This window comes from Danio aesculapii, chromosome 9, assembly GCF_903798145.1.
Source record: "Danio aesculapii chromosome 9, fDanAes4.1, whole genome shotgun sequence".
Classification (NCBI taxonomy): Eukaryota; Metazoa; Chordata; class Actinopteri; order Cypriniformes; family Danionidae; genus Danio; species Danio aesculapii.
Genome location: NC_079443.1, coordinates 4,325,173 through 4,343,057, shown reverse-complemented (window position 1 = coordinate 4,343,057; position 17,885 = coordinate 4,325,173). Strand labels below are relative to the sequence as shown.

The following is a 17,885-nucleotide window of genomic DNA, read 5'->3' as shown; positions in this document are numbered from 1 at the left end:
CAAAAATGTAACCCTGGGTACGTATCCGCAATGAGCCTGGGTTGTTTGAAAATGTTGACAATGCATTTAAAAAAAAAACAATAAATTGCTGTTTGTTCAAACTACTTATTTAAAATGAGGTGACACAACACAATTCTTGAGGTTTTTTTTTTTGAGGGGACAACTTAATTGTTTATGTTCAATCCACTTAAATTTGTTAAGTTAATCGATTTGTGTTGGGACAACATGAATAAATTTGGGTTTTTTTAACAGTGTAACATTTCTACAATAGTGTAAAACACAGTACACAAACAACTTAGAAATTTCTATTTTTATGTTTTCATGGCAGGTTAGACCTTTGCATAGAATTGGTAAAAATTTTAAATGATTGTTTTGTTTTTTTACATGATCTTGTGTTATTTCTTTAATCATACAACTGTTTGTAAGTATACACTAAAAATGATATGATCAATTAGTCATGATAACATGAAATGTTTTAGCTCATTGAAACTCATTAAACTAAGTTAATCATGTTGTAACTTAATTTTAGAAGCTGTTTTAAGTCAGTTTGACATAATATAAGTTCAATGGACTCATAAGGTTAATTTGGTTGAGCTTAAATGTTTAAGACAACCAGTAATTTTTTACAGTGTAGTGTATCTGCGTGTTATATTAACTCAAAAATAATATTTTGCTGCTGGTTCAAATGACTTATTTTAAATTAGTCAAAACAACGTGATTGTAATTTGTTAACTTAATGGATATTTGTTGTGACAATGACAGAGTTGTGTGGAACCAAGTCTTTTTGGCAGTCCTGTGAATTGGTTTGGATTGGTCATGTGTGTGCGCACAGCTTCCTCTCTGAAGCACTCGCACAGGAACTTATCAAATTCTAGTGAATTATTAACCTCAGGACAGCTAGGAAGCTTTGAAAATCACTTTGGATATGTCAGAAACCGGCTATGGCAGGTAAGTCTTCTCGAAATGATCATTTCTGCTGGTTGAACTCAAGAAAATCCATTAAATCATTCAGACTGAAGCCAGAAAGAGGAATCGCTAGACATGTTTTGAGATAATGCGCAGAGTGATCCTGTGTGCTGTGATAGGTTATTTGAGAATCTACAGAACAGCATCTCCAGAACATGAGCTAGTGTGTGCGATTGGAGTTAGCACTTCGTCAAATAAAAGGGTGATAATAAAGGTAGAATATGTATCTAATCTATTTATTTAATATATTTATAGGAAATGTCAATCAAGGAACCGATGCGGTCCAAAGCAGGTAAGGAAAGGATGAAAAATCATGAGAAATTTTACTTTAATGTGATTTTAATGTCGTAATACTGCTCCGATTTAATGAAATATTGGCCTGGTCTTCAAAATGTATTTATTAGGATATGTTTCAAATGTTTAGTATGAAATAAGGGGTGGCACAGTGGCTTAGTGGGTAGCACTGTCGCCTCACAGCAAGAAGATCACTGGTTCGAGCTAAGCCAGTCGGCATTTCTGTGTGGAGCTTGCATGTTCTTCCTGTGTTGGTATAGGTGAATTGGATAAACTAAATTGGCCGTAGCGTATGAGTGGGTGTATGAGTGGGTGTTTCCCAGTACTGGGTTGTGGCTGGAAGGGCATTCGCTGCATAAAACACGTTGGATAAATTGGCGGTTCATTCTAAATGAACCTATTCTGAATTAGTGACTGAGATAAAGGAAAATGAATGAACTAAAAACAAAAATTTGTGACCCCTTATATTTTCTCAAATATCGTCAAACTACATAAATATAAACAAAAATCTTAAAAAATTATGTTTTACAAAAAACTACCCCCATATAATTCATTATATTAGTATTAATTATAAAGTTCACACCTTTTAATAACTTTCTAAATCCTTATTTTGTTGCCAATGTATTTAGATTTTCTACAGTCAAAGTCCGCATGAACATTTAAAATCCTGAGACCATATTTTTTTCACTATGTTGATGTCCTGAATTTTCAATATTGAGTAGGGTGCGGAGCTTTATTTAGTGCATCATTCCCTCATAGCAAACTAACGGTAAGAAAATGCATTAAAGGTGCCACATACTTTAATAAGTTAAAGTGTTCTCTGATATCCACATAGTAGGTTTATGGCTTTGGTAAGTTCAAAAAAAATCTCCAGAAATAGTTTCATAAGCTCATCTATTACTTCATAGGATACTCCTAGAATCAGAAGGTCCATGATTGACAATATATGGTTAATGTCATGAATATTAATGAGCTCTGTATGATGATGATGATCGTGTATGCAAATACACCAGCTCAGACAGTAGCCGATTGCTGACTAATTTCATTAATGGACGCTGCTATGGTCGCTTCAGCCCCTACTTCAGACACAAATTCACACACTAACTTAAACACCGTCAATTAACAAAATATGTAACTAAACATACCTTACGCCGGAGTGGAGATGAATAAATGTGTAATCTGTAAATCTTGTATTTTGCCCCCTGAGGTGAGTTTGAAACTCGTTGCCTTGTGCAGTCGTTGCCGTGTAACGCATAGTAAACAATTTGGCAGTTGAGTTTTCAAAATAAAAGTCCCTCATACATAGTAAGTGAAATGTAAGCTTAAAGTAACGAAGGGAGGTGTTTAGTGTTTTCTCACTAAAAAACATTGGTACTTATCAAACGCAGCCTGAGTCGTGCATATTAATGATTTCAGAGATTTTTTTATGATGTCAGAGCTACATATAAGTCTTGTTCTCTCGATCATGTCAGCTGCTCGTCAGGTCTGGATCAATAAGAATAAGCACACATAAGATTTTTCAAAACCAAACAATGTGAGCTAGCCAAATAAACATTGTCATTTCTGATTTCACACAAACTTTTTCTTTTTCCACATGGTCAGGGTAATTGGCGTGAGGTTTTGTATATATTGTAATTTGATATGCTTGTCAAGGACTCCATTGATGATAATAACGAGTGTCTTTGATAGTGTATGTCTAATTAGAGCTCATGATAAGAGTGTGTGGTATTGAATCAGGGCTAACTAACCCTGAGATATGTGTGTGTGTGTGTGTGTGTGTGTTTTTACCCTGTGCCCAGAGGGCTGGAAAACTCTGAGGAAACAGAGAAGACAGAGTTTTATCATCTCCATGGCAGGATCTGGTGAGAGAGTCTGGGTTTCTTAGCTGTGCTGATGTTGTTTAATCTGCATCACACACACAGCTGAAGAACATTCATCTTTGCTCCGCAGACGGAGCAACAGAAACGTGCATGTCAGCGGTTACTTGCAACTTCTGCTATGCGCTTAAGTTTTCTCTTCTCTGGTTTGCAGTGGCATCTAGAACTTTGGAAAATCGAGAGAAATTTCTAGGGCGTCGTAACTGATTGTTCGTGTAATTGGTTTCAAGTCTAGTCTAAGTGTAACGCCTGATAAGAATTGTCAATGCTATCTATGATGGTATGAATTCGTACAATCTCATTCGTACAATTCAGTATGATTTGCTCATCCCCCCACGATGATTGGGTTAATGGGTGGGGTCATTTAGCTGATAATTGAGTTTGTTTTGAAGAAAAACCTACTTAATTTCGACGCATTTATGATAACAAAACCAGATTTTTACTTGTCTAGAAAATGTTTCTTGATTTAGGAATTTTGTGATATTTATACTAGAAAATATCAAGAAGGGTTTTTTTAGTGTATGGATGTACAGTTGAAGTCAGAATTATTAGCCCCCTGTATATTTTTCCCCCTTTCTGTTTAACGGGAAGTATTTTTTCAAAACATTTCTAAACATATAATATTTAATAGTTTTAATAACTCATTTCTAGTAACTGATTTCTTTAATCTTTGCCATGATGACAGTAAATAATATTTTACTTTATATTTATTATTCAACTTAAAGTAAAATGCCTAATTACCCTAACTTGCCTAATGATCTTAATTAACCTAGTAGGACCTTTACCTACTAGGTTAATTAAGATCATTAGGCAAGTTAGGGTAACTAGGCAACTCATTACATTACAATGGTTTGTTCTGTAGACAATCGAAAAAAATATATGGTTTAAAATTTAATAACTGCTTTTATTCTAGCCAAAATAAAACAAATAAGACTTTCTCCAGAAGAAAAAATATTATAGGAAATACTGTGAATAATTCCTTGCTCCATTAAACATAATTTGGGAAATATTTTAAATTCACAGGAGGCCGAATCATTTTAAATTCAACTGTATCTGTCAGTGGTCAGCCTGAAAGTGTGCACTCATGCCTGTAAATCCTGCATTGACTGGTGGACGGCAGAGTCCGTCACATGCTCCTAATGGGATTACAGCAGACAGGATTGTGCACGTTTTGCCCTGAATGAAGTCAAGGCCTGAGTGAATGTGTGAGAGGGAAGCTTAGAAAATAAGATTATCTTGTAAGACCTCTTTTCTCTCTGCCAACTCCGATTTCACTTCCACGCTCACCTGACCAGCTCTGCCACGCTAGAAACCCACGCTGTCTGCGATTGAAAAGAAAGATGTTATGCCCGTCATTCCTCCGTGTTCATGTGTGTGGTTGTGTTGCAGTGTTGGGCTAGCGTGGTAATGTAAACCTATCGACCTCAGTGTTTGGTGTCTGCTTTCCTAAGCCACAGGTTTCCCACACACTGAGACACTGAGAGAGAGAGAGAGAGAGAGTGGCAGAGCATTGTTATGTGGTTGCTATGATGTTGTTAGTGGGTATTTTTAGCACTCTGTTGTTGCTCTTAGGGGTTGTATTTGTGTTCTGAAGTGAAACGTTACACTACAAAAATAGTATTTGCTTACCTAAATTGGACCTATTATGCTAAAATCACTTTTATAAGGCATTTAAACACAATTGTGTGGCAACAGTGTGTGAATATAACCAGCTTCTAATGGTAAAAATGTACATATTAAATTGTCTGCAGAAACACTTTGATTGACATTCTCCCTTTGTACATGTCATCAGAGAGGAAATGTCCAGCCCATTAGTAATTATCTCTACCTCATTAGCATAAGACGTTAGTCTTGTTTATGAATCTGCCACTATACTGACACACAGGCATTTGTAGCCCCGCCCTCTTTTAAAAAGAGCACCGTCTCATTTAAATTTATAGCGACAGTCACCAAAATGGCACAATAAGGACCAAGGCCTAAAAGGGGCAACTTTTAAAGAGTTATAAAAGATTATTTGTGGGGTATTTTGAGCTGAAACTTCACATACACACACAAGGGACATTAAAGACTTATTTTACATCTTCTAAAAACAGCAAAAATTGACCAAAATCCACCGTTGAGGCAACATCTTAAACCAACGTCATACTGACGTCAAATACTGACATTTATTCATAAGGTATGGCAACCAAAATCCAACATCTAATATATGTCATAGCAGCCTGATCTCACGAGAAAACGTAAGTATTTTGCGTTTTGACAGTTTAGTGGCTAATTCGTACGAATTCGTACGAGTTCAGTCGTACGAAATTGTACGATTTTAAAAAGGAGGCGTGGCACCTAACCCCACCCCTTAACCCAACTGTCATTAGCGGATGAGCAAATCGTACTAAATTGTACGAATTAGATCGTACGAATTCGTACGAATTAGCCACTAAATCAAAAAGTTACGAATTGCCGTGAGATTGTGTTGGTCATAGTGGTAACGTCCACACAACGTCAAGCTGTAACATCATTAGACATTAATAGTTTGTTTTTAGATTGTGTTGAAAAGTAACCAAAATGCAACATCTGTCCAACGTTGGACATTGACCTGATGTTGGGTTCTGATGTCAACTCAATTTTTATTTCCACCTAAAATGCAACATCCCCCCGACGCTGGGGTAAAACGTCAATCTGACGTTGTATTGCGCCTTCTGGGAAGAAAAAACTCTATAAGTAAGATCTTTTTTTTTGTGCGTGTATTGACCGATTCAAATTAATAGAAGTGTGAATCTTCTCTTGCCTCACGAAGTGAAGTTTAGTTATAAACTAATTTCGAGAGGATCACGTGCTTATGATTGCTAGCGGCTGGATCCGCATTATCCAATTCTCAATGCACCAATCAGACGACTCCTAAGCTACTACAAATACCCTGGGTTACGTACCACCGCTATCTTCGTTTTGAAGAATCCCCCATTCACCCCTACTCCTCCTTCTTCCTAGATGGGTGACACAGTGGCCCAGTGCTTAGCACTGTTGCCTCACAGCAAGAATGTCTCTGGTTCTAGGCTTTACCAAACCAGCAGACATTTCTGTGCGGAGTTTGCATTTTCTCCCCGTACTCACGTGGGTTTCCCTCGGGTTCCCCGGTTTCCTCCCACCGTCCAAAAAACATGCAACATAAGTTAATTAACTAATCCAAACCGGCACTATAGACATGCTCCTAGTAAATGGTTATCTCTCAAGAGCAATCACTGGCTGTTCATTGGTTATTACAGCAGGGGAGTTCTCGAGATCTACCTGAGCTCAAACTCCCCTCTCGCCTTGCAAAGGGAGGGAGCCCCGAGCTCGAGGATCTTATGAGCTCAGGGCTCTCTCCCGGGACAGCATGCCAAAAATGCTTATAATTAATCATCAGCTAAGTGTGAACTCTTGAGTTACAATTCGGAAGGTATTAATTCCTGACACACCAGTTCCTTCAGATCATTTTTGAGTACAGAAGTGCAAATAATTCTGTCGTTTGATTATTATTGATGATACAAATGTAATGCAAAACTATTATTATGCTACAACAATATATGGGTGTAGTTTCAGTGCATTAAAAATTATTTTCTTACTTCGAGTTTTTGTCTTGTTTCTAGTCCAAATATTGAGCAAATCTTAATTTGGAGGATTTTTAGACAAGTAAAACATATTGTCTTGTTTTGAGAAATTACATGGCAAAATTAAGTGAGTTTCTCCTTAAAACAAGGAGAATAATCTGCTAATGGGGGAAACATAACCTTGATTTACTCTTTAAAATAAGATTATTTTGCTTACCCCATTGGTAGATTGTTTTGCTTCTTGATTTAAGAGTTTTTAGACTACAAAACAAGCAAAACTTAAATTACAAAAGCATTTTTGCAGTGAATCAATCATCCCATTCCCTTCAAGAGTCAGTTGCATCGCGCCACAGCACATTTGCTATTTACATGGCAGATTTTGTAACACTTCACTAGGGAGACAATGGCTAAAGACCATCTACAGAACAAACCTCCTCCATTCGGCCTCTTCATTTTGACCGTGGATTCAGGAAACAGTGGACACATCTACTGAAGACATGATACATTACATATTTAAATTTGTCTAATAAGCCCAAAGATTTGTTTCCAAACTATTTCTGAATTCAGCTCTAATTTTTAGAAAACGATTAAATGAACAATAACAACAAAAAAACTGTGAGTTATATCCAAACACACTTTCTATTCCCATGACCCAATATGGTGATGTATTAATATTAATTAATAATTAGCAAACAGGCTACAACAGGGCCGGAAGTGCCATGAGGTGAAGAAAGCATGAATGGAGCTAGCGGTTGTTTATGTAGACACTAATACTTTTTTATTCTTCATTTTCCATGTTTAAAGATATTTGTGTGCTGCTGTGCATCCCTGTGTGTGTATTAAGCAATGGGTATTCGTGTTTTGGACCTCCAAAGGCACATATCACTAACACACTCTTTAAATAACAGATAAAAATCCCGCACCATTGACTTTAGAGCATTAGTTGGTACTTTTCAGTTGCCTCAAAGAACCAATGTGAATTAACCAAAGCTATCTTAATGAAATTCATAACTATTTGATTAGTGTCTAATTTGTACGATCTCATTCACACAATTTAGTACGATTTTCTCATCCTCCTATGACGGTTGGGTTAAGGGGTGCCACATCTCCTTTTGAAAACCAAACATTTTGGTGAGCAAATGCATTTGTTATTTAAACAACATGGTGCAAACCATGACAATGATACACACGCAGGCCTTTAACTACCAAACACTTGCACTGGCTGTATGATAGGACCCATAGAGATTTATAGTATATAACTAATATAATGGAAACAGAAGTGTACTGTACTTACCTAAATTCTAGGTTATATAAGGTAGCGACACACTTAAGTTTAGTTTCAGGGGAAGATTTATAGATTGCACAGTTAGTCAGAATTATTAGCCCCCTGTTATATATAGTTTTATTAACTCATTTCTAATTTCTTTTATCTGTACATAAAATTTTACTAAATATTTTTTAAGATACTAGTATTCAGCTTAAAGTGATTTAATGGCTTAATTAGGTTAATTAGGCAAGTGAGGGTAATTAGGCAAGTCATTGTATGTATACCGATGGTTTGTTCTGTAAACAATAATAAAAAAATTGTTTAAGGGGAAAAAGGGGGCTAATAATTTTTATTTCAAATAAATTTAGTTGTTACACGTTATTATTATTATTATATTAAGTACATACAGTAATATGCGCATGTGGAACAGGACTGAGAAAGAAAGTGCAGTAGGATTGAATGAGAGATGGTGTGCTGTTAGCCGTCACTCATCTATTGTACCTGACTGTTGTTTTCACTCAGGTTCTGCTTCACTGGTCTCCTATTTTCATGGGAATATGAGCCATAGCAACACAGTCTCTGTTTATAACCGCAGATACACAGCATCATCCTGTCACTGCCTTACCATATCACATCTAGCAGTCCCGAATCTTTTCAAACTTCAACGTTTTTCTGTTTATAAAATTAAGCCTATTTAGATTTGTGTTCTTAAAGCATCTTGATTTAATGTCCTGGGTTCATATTTCTAAATCATCATAGGCTCGTTTTGAAAGCGTAGCCCTATATACATTTCTGGAGATCTCAAATTATATAGCCAGAGGAACGTATGGCTGAATTTCGTCTTTAAAACGAATCCACGAGTTCCTTTTCACGCTAACAAGCTGAACGATTACCTCCGTATGGACGGCTTTTCTGTTGTTACCAGTTTGTCCAGTGCCTTGCCGTGTACATCAGAGGATTTGAGATGCAGAGAGGGTTTAACCGTGACAACAGAGTCTGGCGAAGAACAGTTCCAGAAAGAAGGTAAGACAAAAAACAAAAGCCAAAAAATAAAATAAACAAGTAAATAACAGGGAAACGTGGTAAAAATCTGGCAGCGTCGAGGCCTTTTCTTTTTCTGGATTGCTTTTGAAAACACTGTCGGTTGGGTTTAGGCAAGTAGGTGGGCGCTGGTCAATCGGTGATATTTAAAACACTATCAGTTGAGTTTAGGAAAGGGTGTGGTTGAGGGTATCGGTTGATTGGTCTGTCAGTCAGTCGACAGCACCCTCGGGTGGATTTACACATGAACAGCAGGCGCGAATGGCCCTAGCGAAAGAAATTTGAGATCTCAAAAAGCAACCACAGCGGCCTCTGGCGGATTTGCGAAAACAAAAACAGCAAAAAAACGTAGCACCTGGGACGTATTTGGCGCTCTCCAGAAATAGGGATACGTATTCAGAATGAGCCTGGGTTGTTCTGAATCTAGGCTAAGGCGGTATCCAAATTTTGATACTGTCAAACCTCCTCCCAATTTTATCTTGATATATGGTATTACTATGCGTAATAACAAATATGACGTGAGGCTAAGACAATGTCACCAAACTGTTAGCTTGTGCCCAAACCATTTAGAAACTGAATACCGTTTGTGCGACCTTAGGTTTAAGGTATTTCCATTTCTTGCAGTCACCTTTTTGTTGCACAATTTGCAAATTGCCTCGTCCGTATTTACCGCCTCTCCCTTTTTCGTTTGGTCAAAACCCGAAAAACTGCCATACTGCAGAAGTTGTGTTTTTTTTTGAGACCAAGTAAATTGCATGACTCGCCATCGTTCCCCATCTCTCTCTTTCCTCTCCACGCTGTCCTATGATGACAAACACACATACGCATTTTTAGGTATTAAATAAATTATATTTAATATTTAATCCTTTTCTCCTATATAAGTGCATTCTTTTTTAAGTCGGTATAATGGATTAGAAACTGATACCATATTTTTAGATCCCGCGGTATACCATATTACTGTATTACCGCCCAAGGCTATCTGAATCTACACTAATAGAATTTCTCTATATAAACAGAGCAATTCCTCTATATTAAAGTAATCATGGAGTTGACTTTGTAAGTTATACACTGTAAAAATAAAAGCTTTTATGTTACTTTAACTTATTTTAACTCATTTTTTAAGCTATACAAAGTTTAACTTAATATTTTTCGTCAGCTTGAGATGACGTGAAAAGTTCGTCTGATTCAACAAAAAATTTAAAGCAGTGTGATTTTTTTTAGCTCTTTTTTTTATACTTTTATTTTAAGGTTTTTTAAGTACAACAGAAAACAACAAACAAATAGAATATACACACTCTCAGAATATACACACTTTGCAGGTAAATATATGAATTGCCATACATGTGGGTTCAGCTGTTGGGAATACAAAATGTAGTGTTGCACAGTATGTAGACATCAAAAAGTCCTATAAGGTAGTGTGCCAGTCAGTTTTCATGAAGGATGCTGGATTTGGATAGAGCGCGTTTCAGGTCTAAGTATCCAAGAAAGGGTTCCCAGGTAGCAAAGAATTTTTTGTTGGAATTAGACCTGATAAATCTGAGCCTTTCCAAGTGGATAACGGAGGCCATATCCATTAGCCAGGTTTGAATAGGAGGTAAAAGAGATTTCCAGTTTTATATATATATATATATATATATATATATATATATATATATATTTAGCTCTTAATCTACCACTGCATCTCTGTAGAAATCATTGTGGGAATTGTGGGAGTCACATAACAGACGCAACACATAAACAGTTCCCTCCTACCTGTCCGTGTGTGTGTGTGTGTTACTGTTACAACTTACTGTCGTCCATATAAAAGTCTTTTATGACTAGTTCCATCTGGCTAATGAATATTTAAAAGGAGATCATATTACACATTACAAGCTGATGAATAATTCAGAGAGGCTGATTAGGATGATTTAGGCTCGTAGCATTGACAAAACCCTCACTCACACACACACACTACAGCAACTTGTTAGGAAGGTCTATCAAAATCAGGTATGTTCTATGTTATACATCTATTTATGATTCTTTTTGGTGTCCTGTACTTTTGAATCATGCTCAAAGAGATGATGTTTGGATTTGTCTGTTTTATGATTCATATCCATCCTCTGTTTTGCTGGATTTGAATAGGATATCTGATGATAAGTGAGTTATATTTATGGTTCTGTTGCAAAGTTTTGCATGACGGGCGACTGTCTTTTGATTGTAATATGAATTGAACTGCTTATGGACTTTTCTTAAGTCCTGTACTCTTTTAACGTGAAATAGAAGTATTCAGTAGTGTGTCATTTAATAATCCGAAATACTATATATAAACGCATAGAGTTGAATAAACACATGTTCTTTAAGTATGTGGGCTGTAGAGGTGAGAAAGTGTCAGAGATGGTGAAAATGAACATGCAGAAGAGCAGATCAGGTTATACCAGGCTATTTAACTCCATTACACTGATATATGTTGAACTCCAAACACTTTTGGGCAGAAATTATAGTTCTTTTTTTTGCACTTACAGCATACTACTAGAAAGTTCTGCTCATATAAGTTAACTACATCATTTAATGCTAGAGTTTGGGGTTGATACGTAGTTATTACATAGTTATTTTAATTCTTATGTACATCTATGCTCTGTTTTGCTGGATTTGAATAAGGTATCTGATGATGAGAGAGTTGTATTTATGGTTATGTTGGAGAGTTTTGCATAATGGGTGACAGTGTCTTTTGATTATAATATGAATTGAACTGCTAATGGATTTACATTTGTCTCCAGTCCTGTGCTCCTTAAATGTGAAAATAGAAGTATTAAGTAGTGTGTCATTTAATAATCCTAAACATATAAACGCATAGAGTTGAATAAACACATTGTTTCTTCATTTATGTGGGCTGTAGACGTGAGGAAGGGTCGGAGATGGTGAAAATGAACATGCAGAAGAGCAGATCAGGTTATACCAGGCTATTTAACTCCATTACACTGACAGATGCTGCACTCCAAACACTTTAGGGCAGAAATAATGGTTTATTTTTTTGCACTTACATTGTACTTACTAAGAAGTACTGCTAATATAGGTTAACTACATGCTTTAGGGCTTGTTTTAGGTGTAGGTTTGGTGTTAATACCTAGTTGTTACATAGTTATTATAATTTTATGTACATCTATGTTCTGTTTTGCTGGATTTGAATAAGGTATCTTATGATAAGTGAGTTGTATTTATGGTTATGTTACAGAAGTTTTGCATGATGGGCGACAGTGTCTTTTGATTATAATATGAATTGAACTGCTTATGAATTAAATTTTTTCTTCAGGCCTGTGCTCTTTAAATATGAAAATAGAAGAAACAAGTAGTGTGTAATTTAATAATCCTAAATGTATAAACGGAACACATTGTTTCTTCATTTATATGGGCTGTAAGGGTGAAGGAAGGGTCAGAGGATGAGGAAAATTAATATGCAGAAGAGCAGATCAGGTTATACCTGGCTGTTTATCTCCACCACTGACAGATGCTGGGCTCGAAACACTTTTGGACTAAAATAATGTGTTTTCAACACAATCTCACGGCAATTCGTAACTTTTTGATTTAGTGGCTAATTCGTACGAATTCGTACGATCTAATTCGTACAATTTAGTACGATTTGCTCATCCGCCAATGACGGTTGGGTTTAGGGGTGGGGTTAGGTGCCACGCCTCCTTTTTAAAATCGTACAATTTCGTACGACTGAACTCGTATGAATTTGTACGAATTAGCCACTAAACTGTCAAAACGTAAAATACTTACGTTTTCTCGTGAGATCAGGCTGGGTTTTTGCGCTTACAATGTACATGCCTAATAAAGTACTAATAAAGTTAATTTCATGCTTTAAGGCTAAATTTAGGGGTATAATTATTCAACATTTGAAGTTCTTCAAAACTTTTTTTTTTAAACATGTGCTGTATACATGTGAAAAGAAAATTTAACATGGTGTTTACTGTAAAGATATTGTTGCTGTCCTAAATCTTTTAGCTGAATCAAATGAACTTTTCTAGTCATCTCAACTTCCATCAATCAAACTTACAAATATTATTAAGTTAAGCTTTGTAATTAAATTAATTTAATTAATTAATTAATTAAAAATGTAGTTGAAACCTGAATAACTTATATATATATATATATACTTAGTTAATATAGTTTTATATAATTAATTATAATTTATATATATATATATATACTTATTAATAAAGTTAAAGCAACATAAATATTTTTTGTCATTACATTTTTTTGTGTTGAATTGAAGCTAAATGTAAAAAGCATTCTTCAAAAATATTGCCCTTAGAAACGTCAAACGTCCATATTTATTGATTGTAAAAAATTTGTTATATTACTTTTAAAAGCGGAGTACACTTACAGAGTAAGCGACAAGTTGAAGTGAGTAAACCTGTTAGCATAAAACTTAGTTAACCTTCTTTATAAATATGCACTTGATTCATCTACTGAATAATTAGGATTACTCGCTTTAGTAAGTAAAGCCAACAAATCGCCAGTGGGGTTATCAACCAAATGAAATTCTTGTTGGTATGCCTGCAGAACTCCCAGAACTCTTTGCACCCTTTAACTCCTGCAACAGCTGACAATAATCTGGACACTCACACATAGACACAGCTGCAGCTTATTTTCACTCATTACATGGACTATTTATACCAGGGCTATTCAATTCGCGGCCTGCAGGCCGAACCAGGCCCCTGAGGCAATTTGTTCCGGCCCTCCAAATAGTGTGACCAAGACATAAAAAAATAATTTTAGTTCAGTCGAAAAACGGCCGCTATAGTTATGAAGTGACGTGCGTCTGTTCACAACAGTACGAGCTGCAGAGGCTGCGCAAAGCGTGAGTCACCATAAGCGAGTGGTGCGGGCAGCCGAAAACATTCAAGTGGTACATTTGGAAGTTTACTATTAACTGCGCTTTAATTCGTCACAGTTAATTAAGCGTAAAGGCTTTTCTAAGCCGCATTTCTGATGCACGGAACAAAACGAAACTGCTGCGATTAAACAGTTATGCCAAGTTGCCAACGGTGAGCTAGTTTAAAGTTCCAAGTGTGTACACCGAGGCTAATTCGCACGCACACCGGATTAGCTATAGCAGCTGCCATATCACATCTTTTCCGCTTGCAAGTTTGTTATTTCTAATGTAAGAATATATGCCAATATGCGCGCACAAGTGGAGTAACGCGCTTGCGTCTTTCCGGGTGCACGCAGTAGAAAACATCTCACGGTGAGAGTTGTGCGTGCCTTTCAGTGCAATGTATACAAAAGATATGTTTTATGATATGAATATAATAATATGAATTATTAATAAAATTATTATGTATGCATGAACGCAGATGGCAACAACAATTAATCTAAATAGCTATGTACTTAGCCAATATAAAGCTTGAAATTACATTAGACGTGATAAGCGTGAAACCATGATTATTTTAATCGTACAACTAAAATATATAATCATTCATCCATAATTGTTATGCAGTTCAAAACATAACATATGATGTGTCTGACATAAAAAAAAAAGTCTGTTGTACAATGCAGTGATGTAATTTTAAAATACAATATATTAACATTTTAATGTAGAAAAAGCCAACGTGGGTGTCTTAAGGAAAATACAGCATATGGGCTCTTATATGCTGTTGTGTCATCACTCATATAGCAAGTCATATCTCTCCGGCCCTTCGTTTGGGATGCTTTTCATGAACCGGCCCTCATGACAAACTAATTGAATAGCCCTGATATATACACTTCACTTTCTCATTTACTTTGCTTAGTCTTGTAGCATCATGAAGCGTTTTCCAATTTTGCTTTGTTTATTTATTTTTGCTGTTTTATTTTTGCTCTTTTGGATTTCCCTGTAGGATACTGTTTGCTCCCGCGTGTAACCATTGCCTGCCTGACCATTTTCTGTCTAAATAAAGACGCTGCATTTGGATTCCCACTCCGTTGTCAGAACCGTATGTTACAGAATAATTTTTTCCCACCAAAAAATAATAGCGGAAAATGCTATTTTCGCTTTTTCAACCAAAAATTTGAGCTGAACAAAAAAAAAGGGCTGTCCCACATTTCCCAGCAGTGCTCAGCACACTAATTTCACTATAAAGTGCACTCTAAGGTGGCTTTCACAATGGATGCTGAAAGCACTATGCTATGTAACCCATTCATTTCAATGGCTTGTGCCACATAAAGGCAATTCAATGATGTGTCAACCAAAGTGCAAGAGCAGTGGAGCACAAACTTCAAAATAGCTCAATATTCTGCTCTGTTCTACTTATGTACACTGACTTATTTATGTATGAACTACAAAAAATCAGTTCATGATGCACCAATGGATTTTTCAATGTAATATAATTGTTCCTGTTGCTTGCAATAGGGCTACAGTTCTGTGATGGCAACACTGGTAAAACGATAGCTCTCTGTCGGTCACTGTCAATTTATTTATGAATTATTTTATTAGCTTATGTATTTTTTAAATCAGTATAATTATAAGTTATTGAGTTAAATTAAAGTAATTAAAATAATACATAATTATAACAAAGCATTTTTGACTTCGGTTTTTGGCCAAGTGCGTAAAAATTTATTTATTTCTTTTTTAAATACATTAGCATTAACTATGTGTCCCGTAAGAAAGGTGTACCACAAGGCTCAGTCTTTGATCTTTTTGGTTCATTGCAGTGGTGTAGTCCTAAAAAAAGGTGGTGTACTATTACCCACCCAACCCGCCCATGCTGTTTTATAATTTTACCTGAACGTTTCAGCGAGGCATAATTCAGTTGACTTCGAAAAACTCACAAAATTTTCTCACAGCTGCTGTGGTCGTCAGGGGGCGGCGAGTATACCAAGGATATACGTAATTATTGATCCTCAGAAGTCGTGTGTGGAATCCTAGTGAAAAAAAGTAGGCATACTGAGTATACGTGTGTATAGACCCGACTACACCACTGGTTCACTGTCTGTTTATGTTGGTAAATACATGAACTAACAATAACTATGTGTCCCGAGTGGTAAAGTGTGGCCCAAAATTGTCAACGTAGGCTCATTCTGAAAATGTAGCTCTATATACATTTCTGGATATCATGAATTATGTAGCCAGAGGTACGTATGTACGAGTCTACGGGGCAGTATAACGACGTTCCTTGTGCTTACCAGCTGACCGCGTACCTCTGTATGGGACAGCTGTTGACTAGTTTGTCCAGTGGCTAGAATCTGATAATGTGGTAAAAGTCAGGCTGCCGCGAGGGCTTTTCTTTTTTTAAATTACTTATGAAAACACTATCGGTTGGGTTTAGGGAAGGAGGAGAGTGGGCCAGTCGATCGGTCAGTTACGCGAGACGGGCAGGCGTGTATGGCAATCACAAGAGAAATTTGAGATGTGAAAAAGCGCACACAGCGTCCTGTGGTGGATTCGTTAAAACAAAAACTGCCAAAAAACAAAGCTCCTGGGATGTATTTTGCACTCTCCAGAAATGAATATAGGGGTACGTTTTCAGAAAGAGCCTGGGTTGAAATTTGCATAGTAAGAAAGGTGTACCAGAAGGCTCAGTCTTGGGTCTCTTTTTATTGTTGTATTTTATTGTTGCTTCCCTCAATGCTATAAACTATTATTATAAAATAGGACATATAGACCCTCAGCATAACTGAAATCTGTTCCTTTAGAAGTTAAATCAGTGTTAAATGAATGTAAATGGAATTTAATTTCAGTGGATTCCTTAAAAAACGGTATGTTGCATGAGTGATAGCATGCTTACAGACGATTCATAATCACATGTACTTAAATTCAAAAGTAAATTACTATTCTGTAGCCAGTTGAATTAATTTAGGTTTAATTAAATTAAGAAAATTAAACAGTGTTTTAAAAGGCATTTTCAAATCTGTTCACAGATGTAGTTTACATATAGCCTACACTTGGTGTTTTCCTTGGATGGTCAGACAAATACCACCCATGGAAAAAAATAACATTAGTCAAAATTCTGCTGTGCACTCTACCCTTCTGGAAAATAGATGAGGGTATAAAATATCCATCTGGCCCGGCACAGTCAAAGCATCCATCAGTCTAATCTCTCGTGCTATTCATAATTCCGTGTGTGCAAGGCTCAGAGCCCCACAGGCAGAACACCATTTACCTTTTCCACTTCAACGTGACCTCAAAATAAACGCTTCCCTCCCTCAGGAAGTCTGTATGAGCAGCAGAATTCATCACTGGCTCTGATATATTAGACTCGGTAGAGCCATTACCATTTATTTCAAAAATATTGTGAAGGTGAATATGAAACGCAAACATATGAAAGCATTGCCATCTTCTAAAGTATGCTGTTAGTATACTTAACCTTTTGAATGAAAATTAATTATTTCTAAAATTATTTACATTATGTTTTTAAGATGATTTCGATAATCTCATTGATTATAATTCAGTAAATTCATAACAGTTGCTGAACCCTTCTATCCATAGCATTCATCTGTCTAAGCATTTCTCAGATGCTTTATTATTTCTATCCTATTCAACACATTGCTAATGTATTTACTAACATGGACAAACAATGAACAATGTACACTCACCGGCCACTTTATTAGGTACACCTTACTAGTACCGGGTACTTGGACCCCCTTTTGCCTTTAGAACTGCCTTAATCTTTCGTGGCATAGATTCAACAAGGTACTGGAAATATTCCTTAGAGATTTTGCTCCTATTGACATGATAGCATCAAACAGTTGCTGCAGATTTGTTGGCTGCACATCTATGATGTGAATCTCCCGTTCCACATCCCAAAGGTGCTTTATTGGATTGAGCTCTGGTGACTGTGGAGGCCATTTCAGTACAGTGAACTCATTGTCATGTTCAAGAAACCAGTCTGAGATGGT

At 36.3% G+C, this 17,885-nt stretch overlaps 1 protein-coding gene across 1 annotated transcript in view; it reads left to right on the top strand.

Moving 5' to 3' along the window:
- The first annotated feature begins 881 nt into the window (after window positions 1-881).
- Window positions 882-17,885, top strand: part of LOC130234505 (myosin-IIIb-like) — a 41,823-nt gene continuing 24,819 nt past the window's right edge. Inside the window, exons 1-2 of the mRNA XM_056464722.1 lie at window positions 882-948; window positions 1,222-1,258. Coding sequence (XP_056320697.1) covers window positions 942-948; window positions 1,222-1,258 — 44 coding nt within the window. The 5' untranslated portion in view covers window positions 882-941. The remainder of the gene's footprint in view (window positions 949-1,221; window positions 1,259-17,885) is intronic.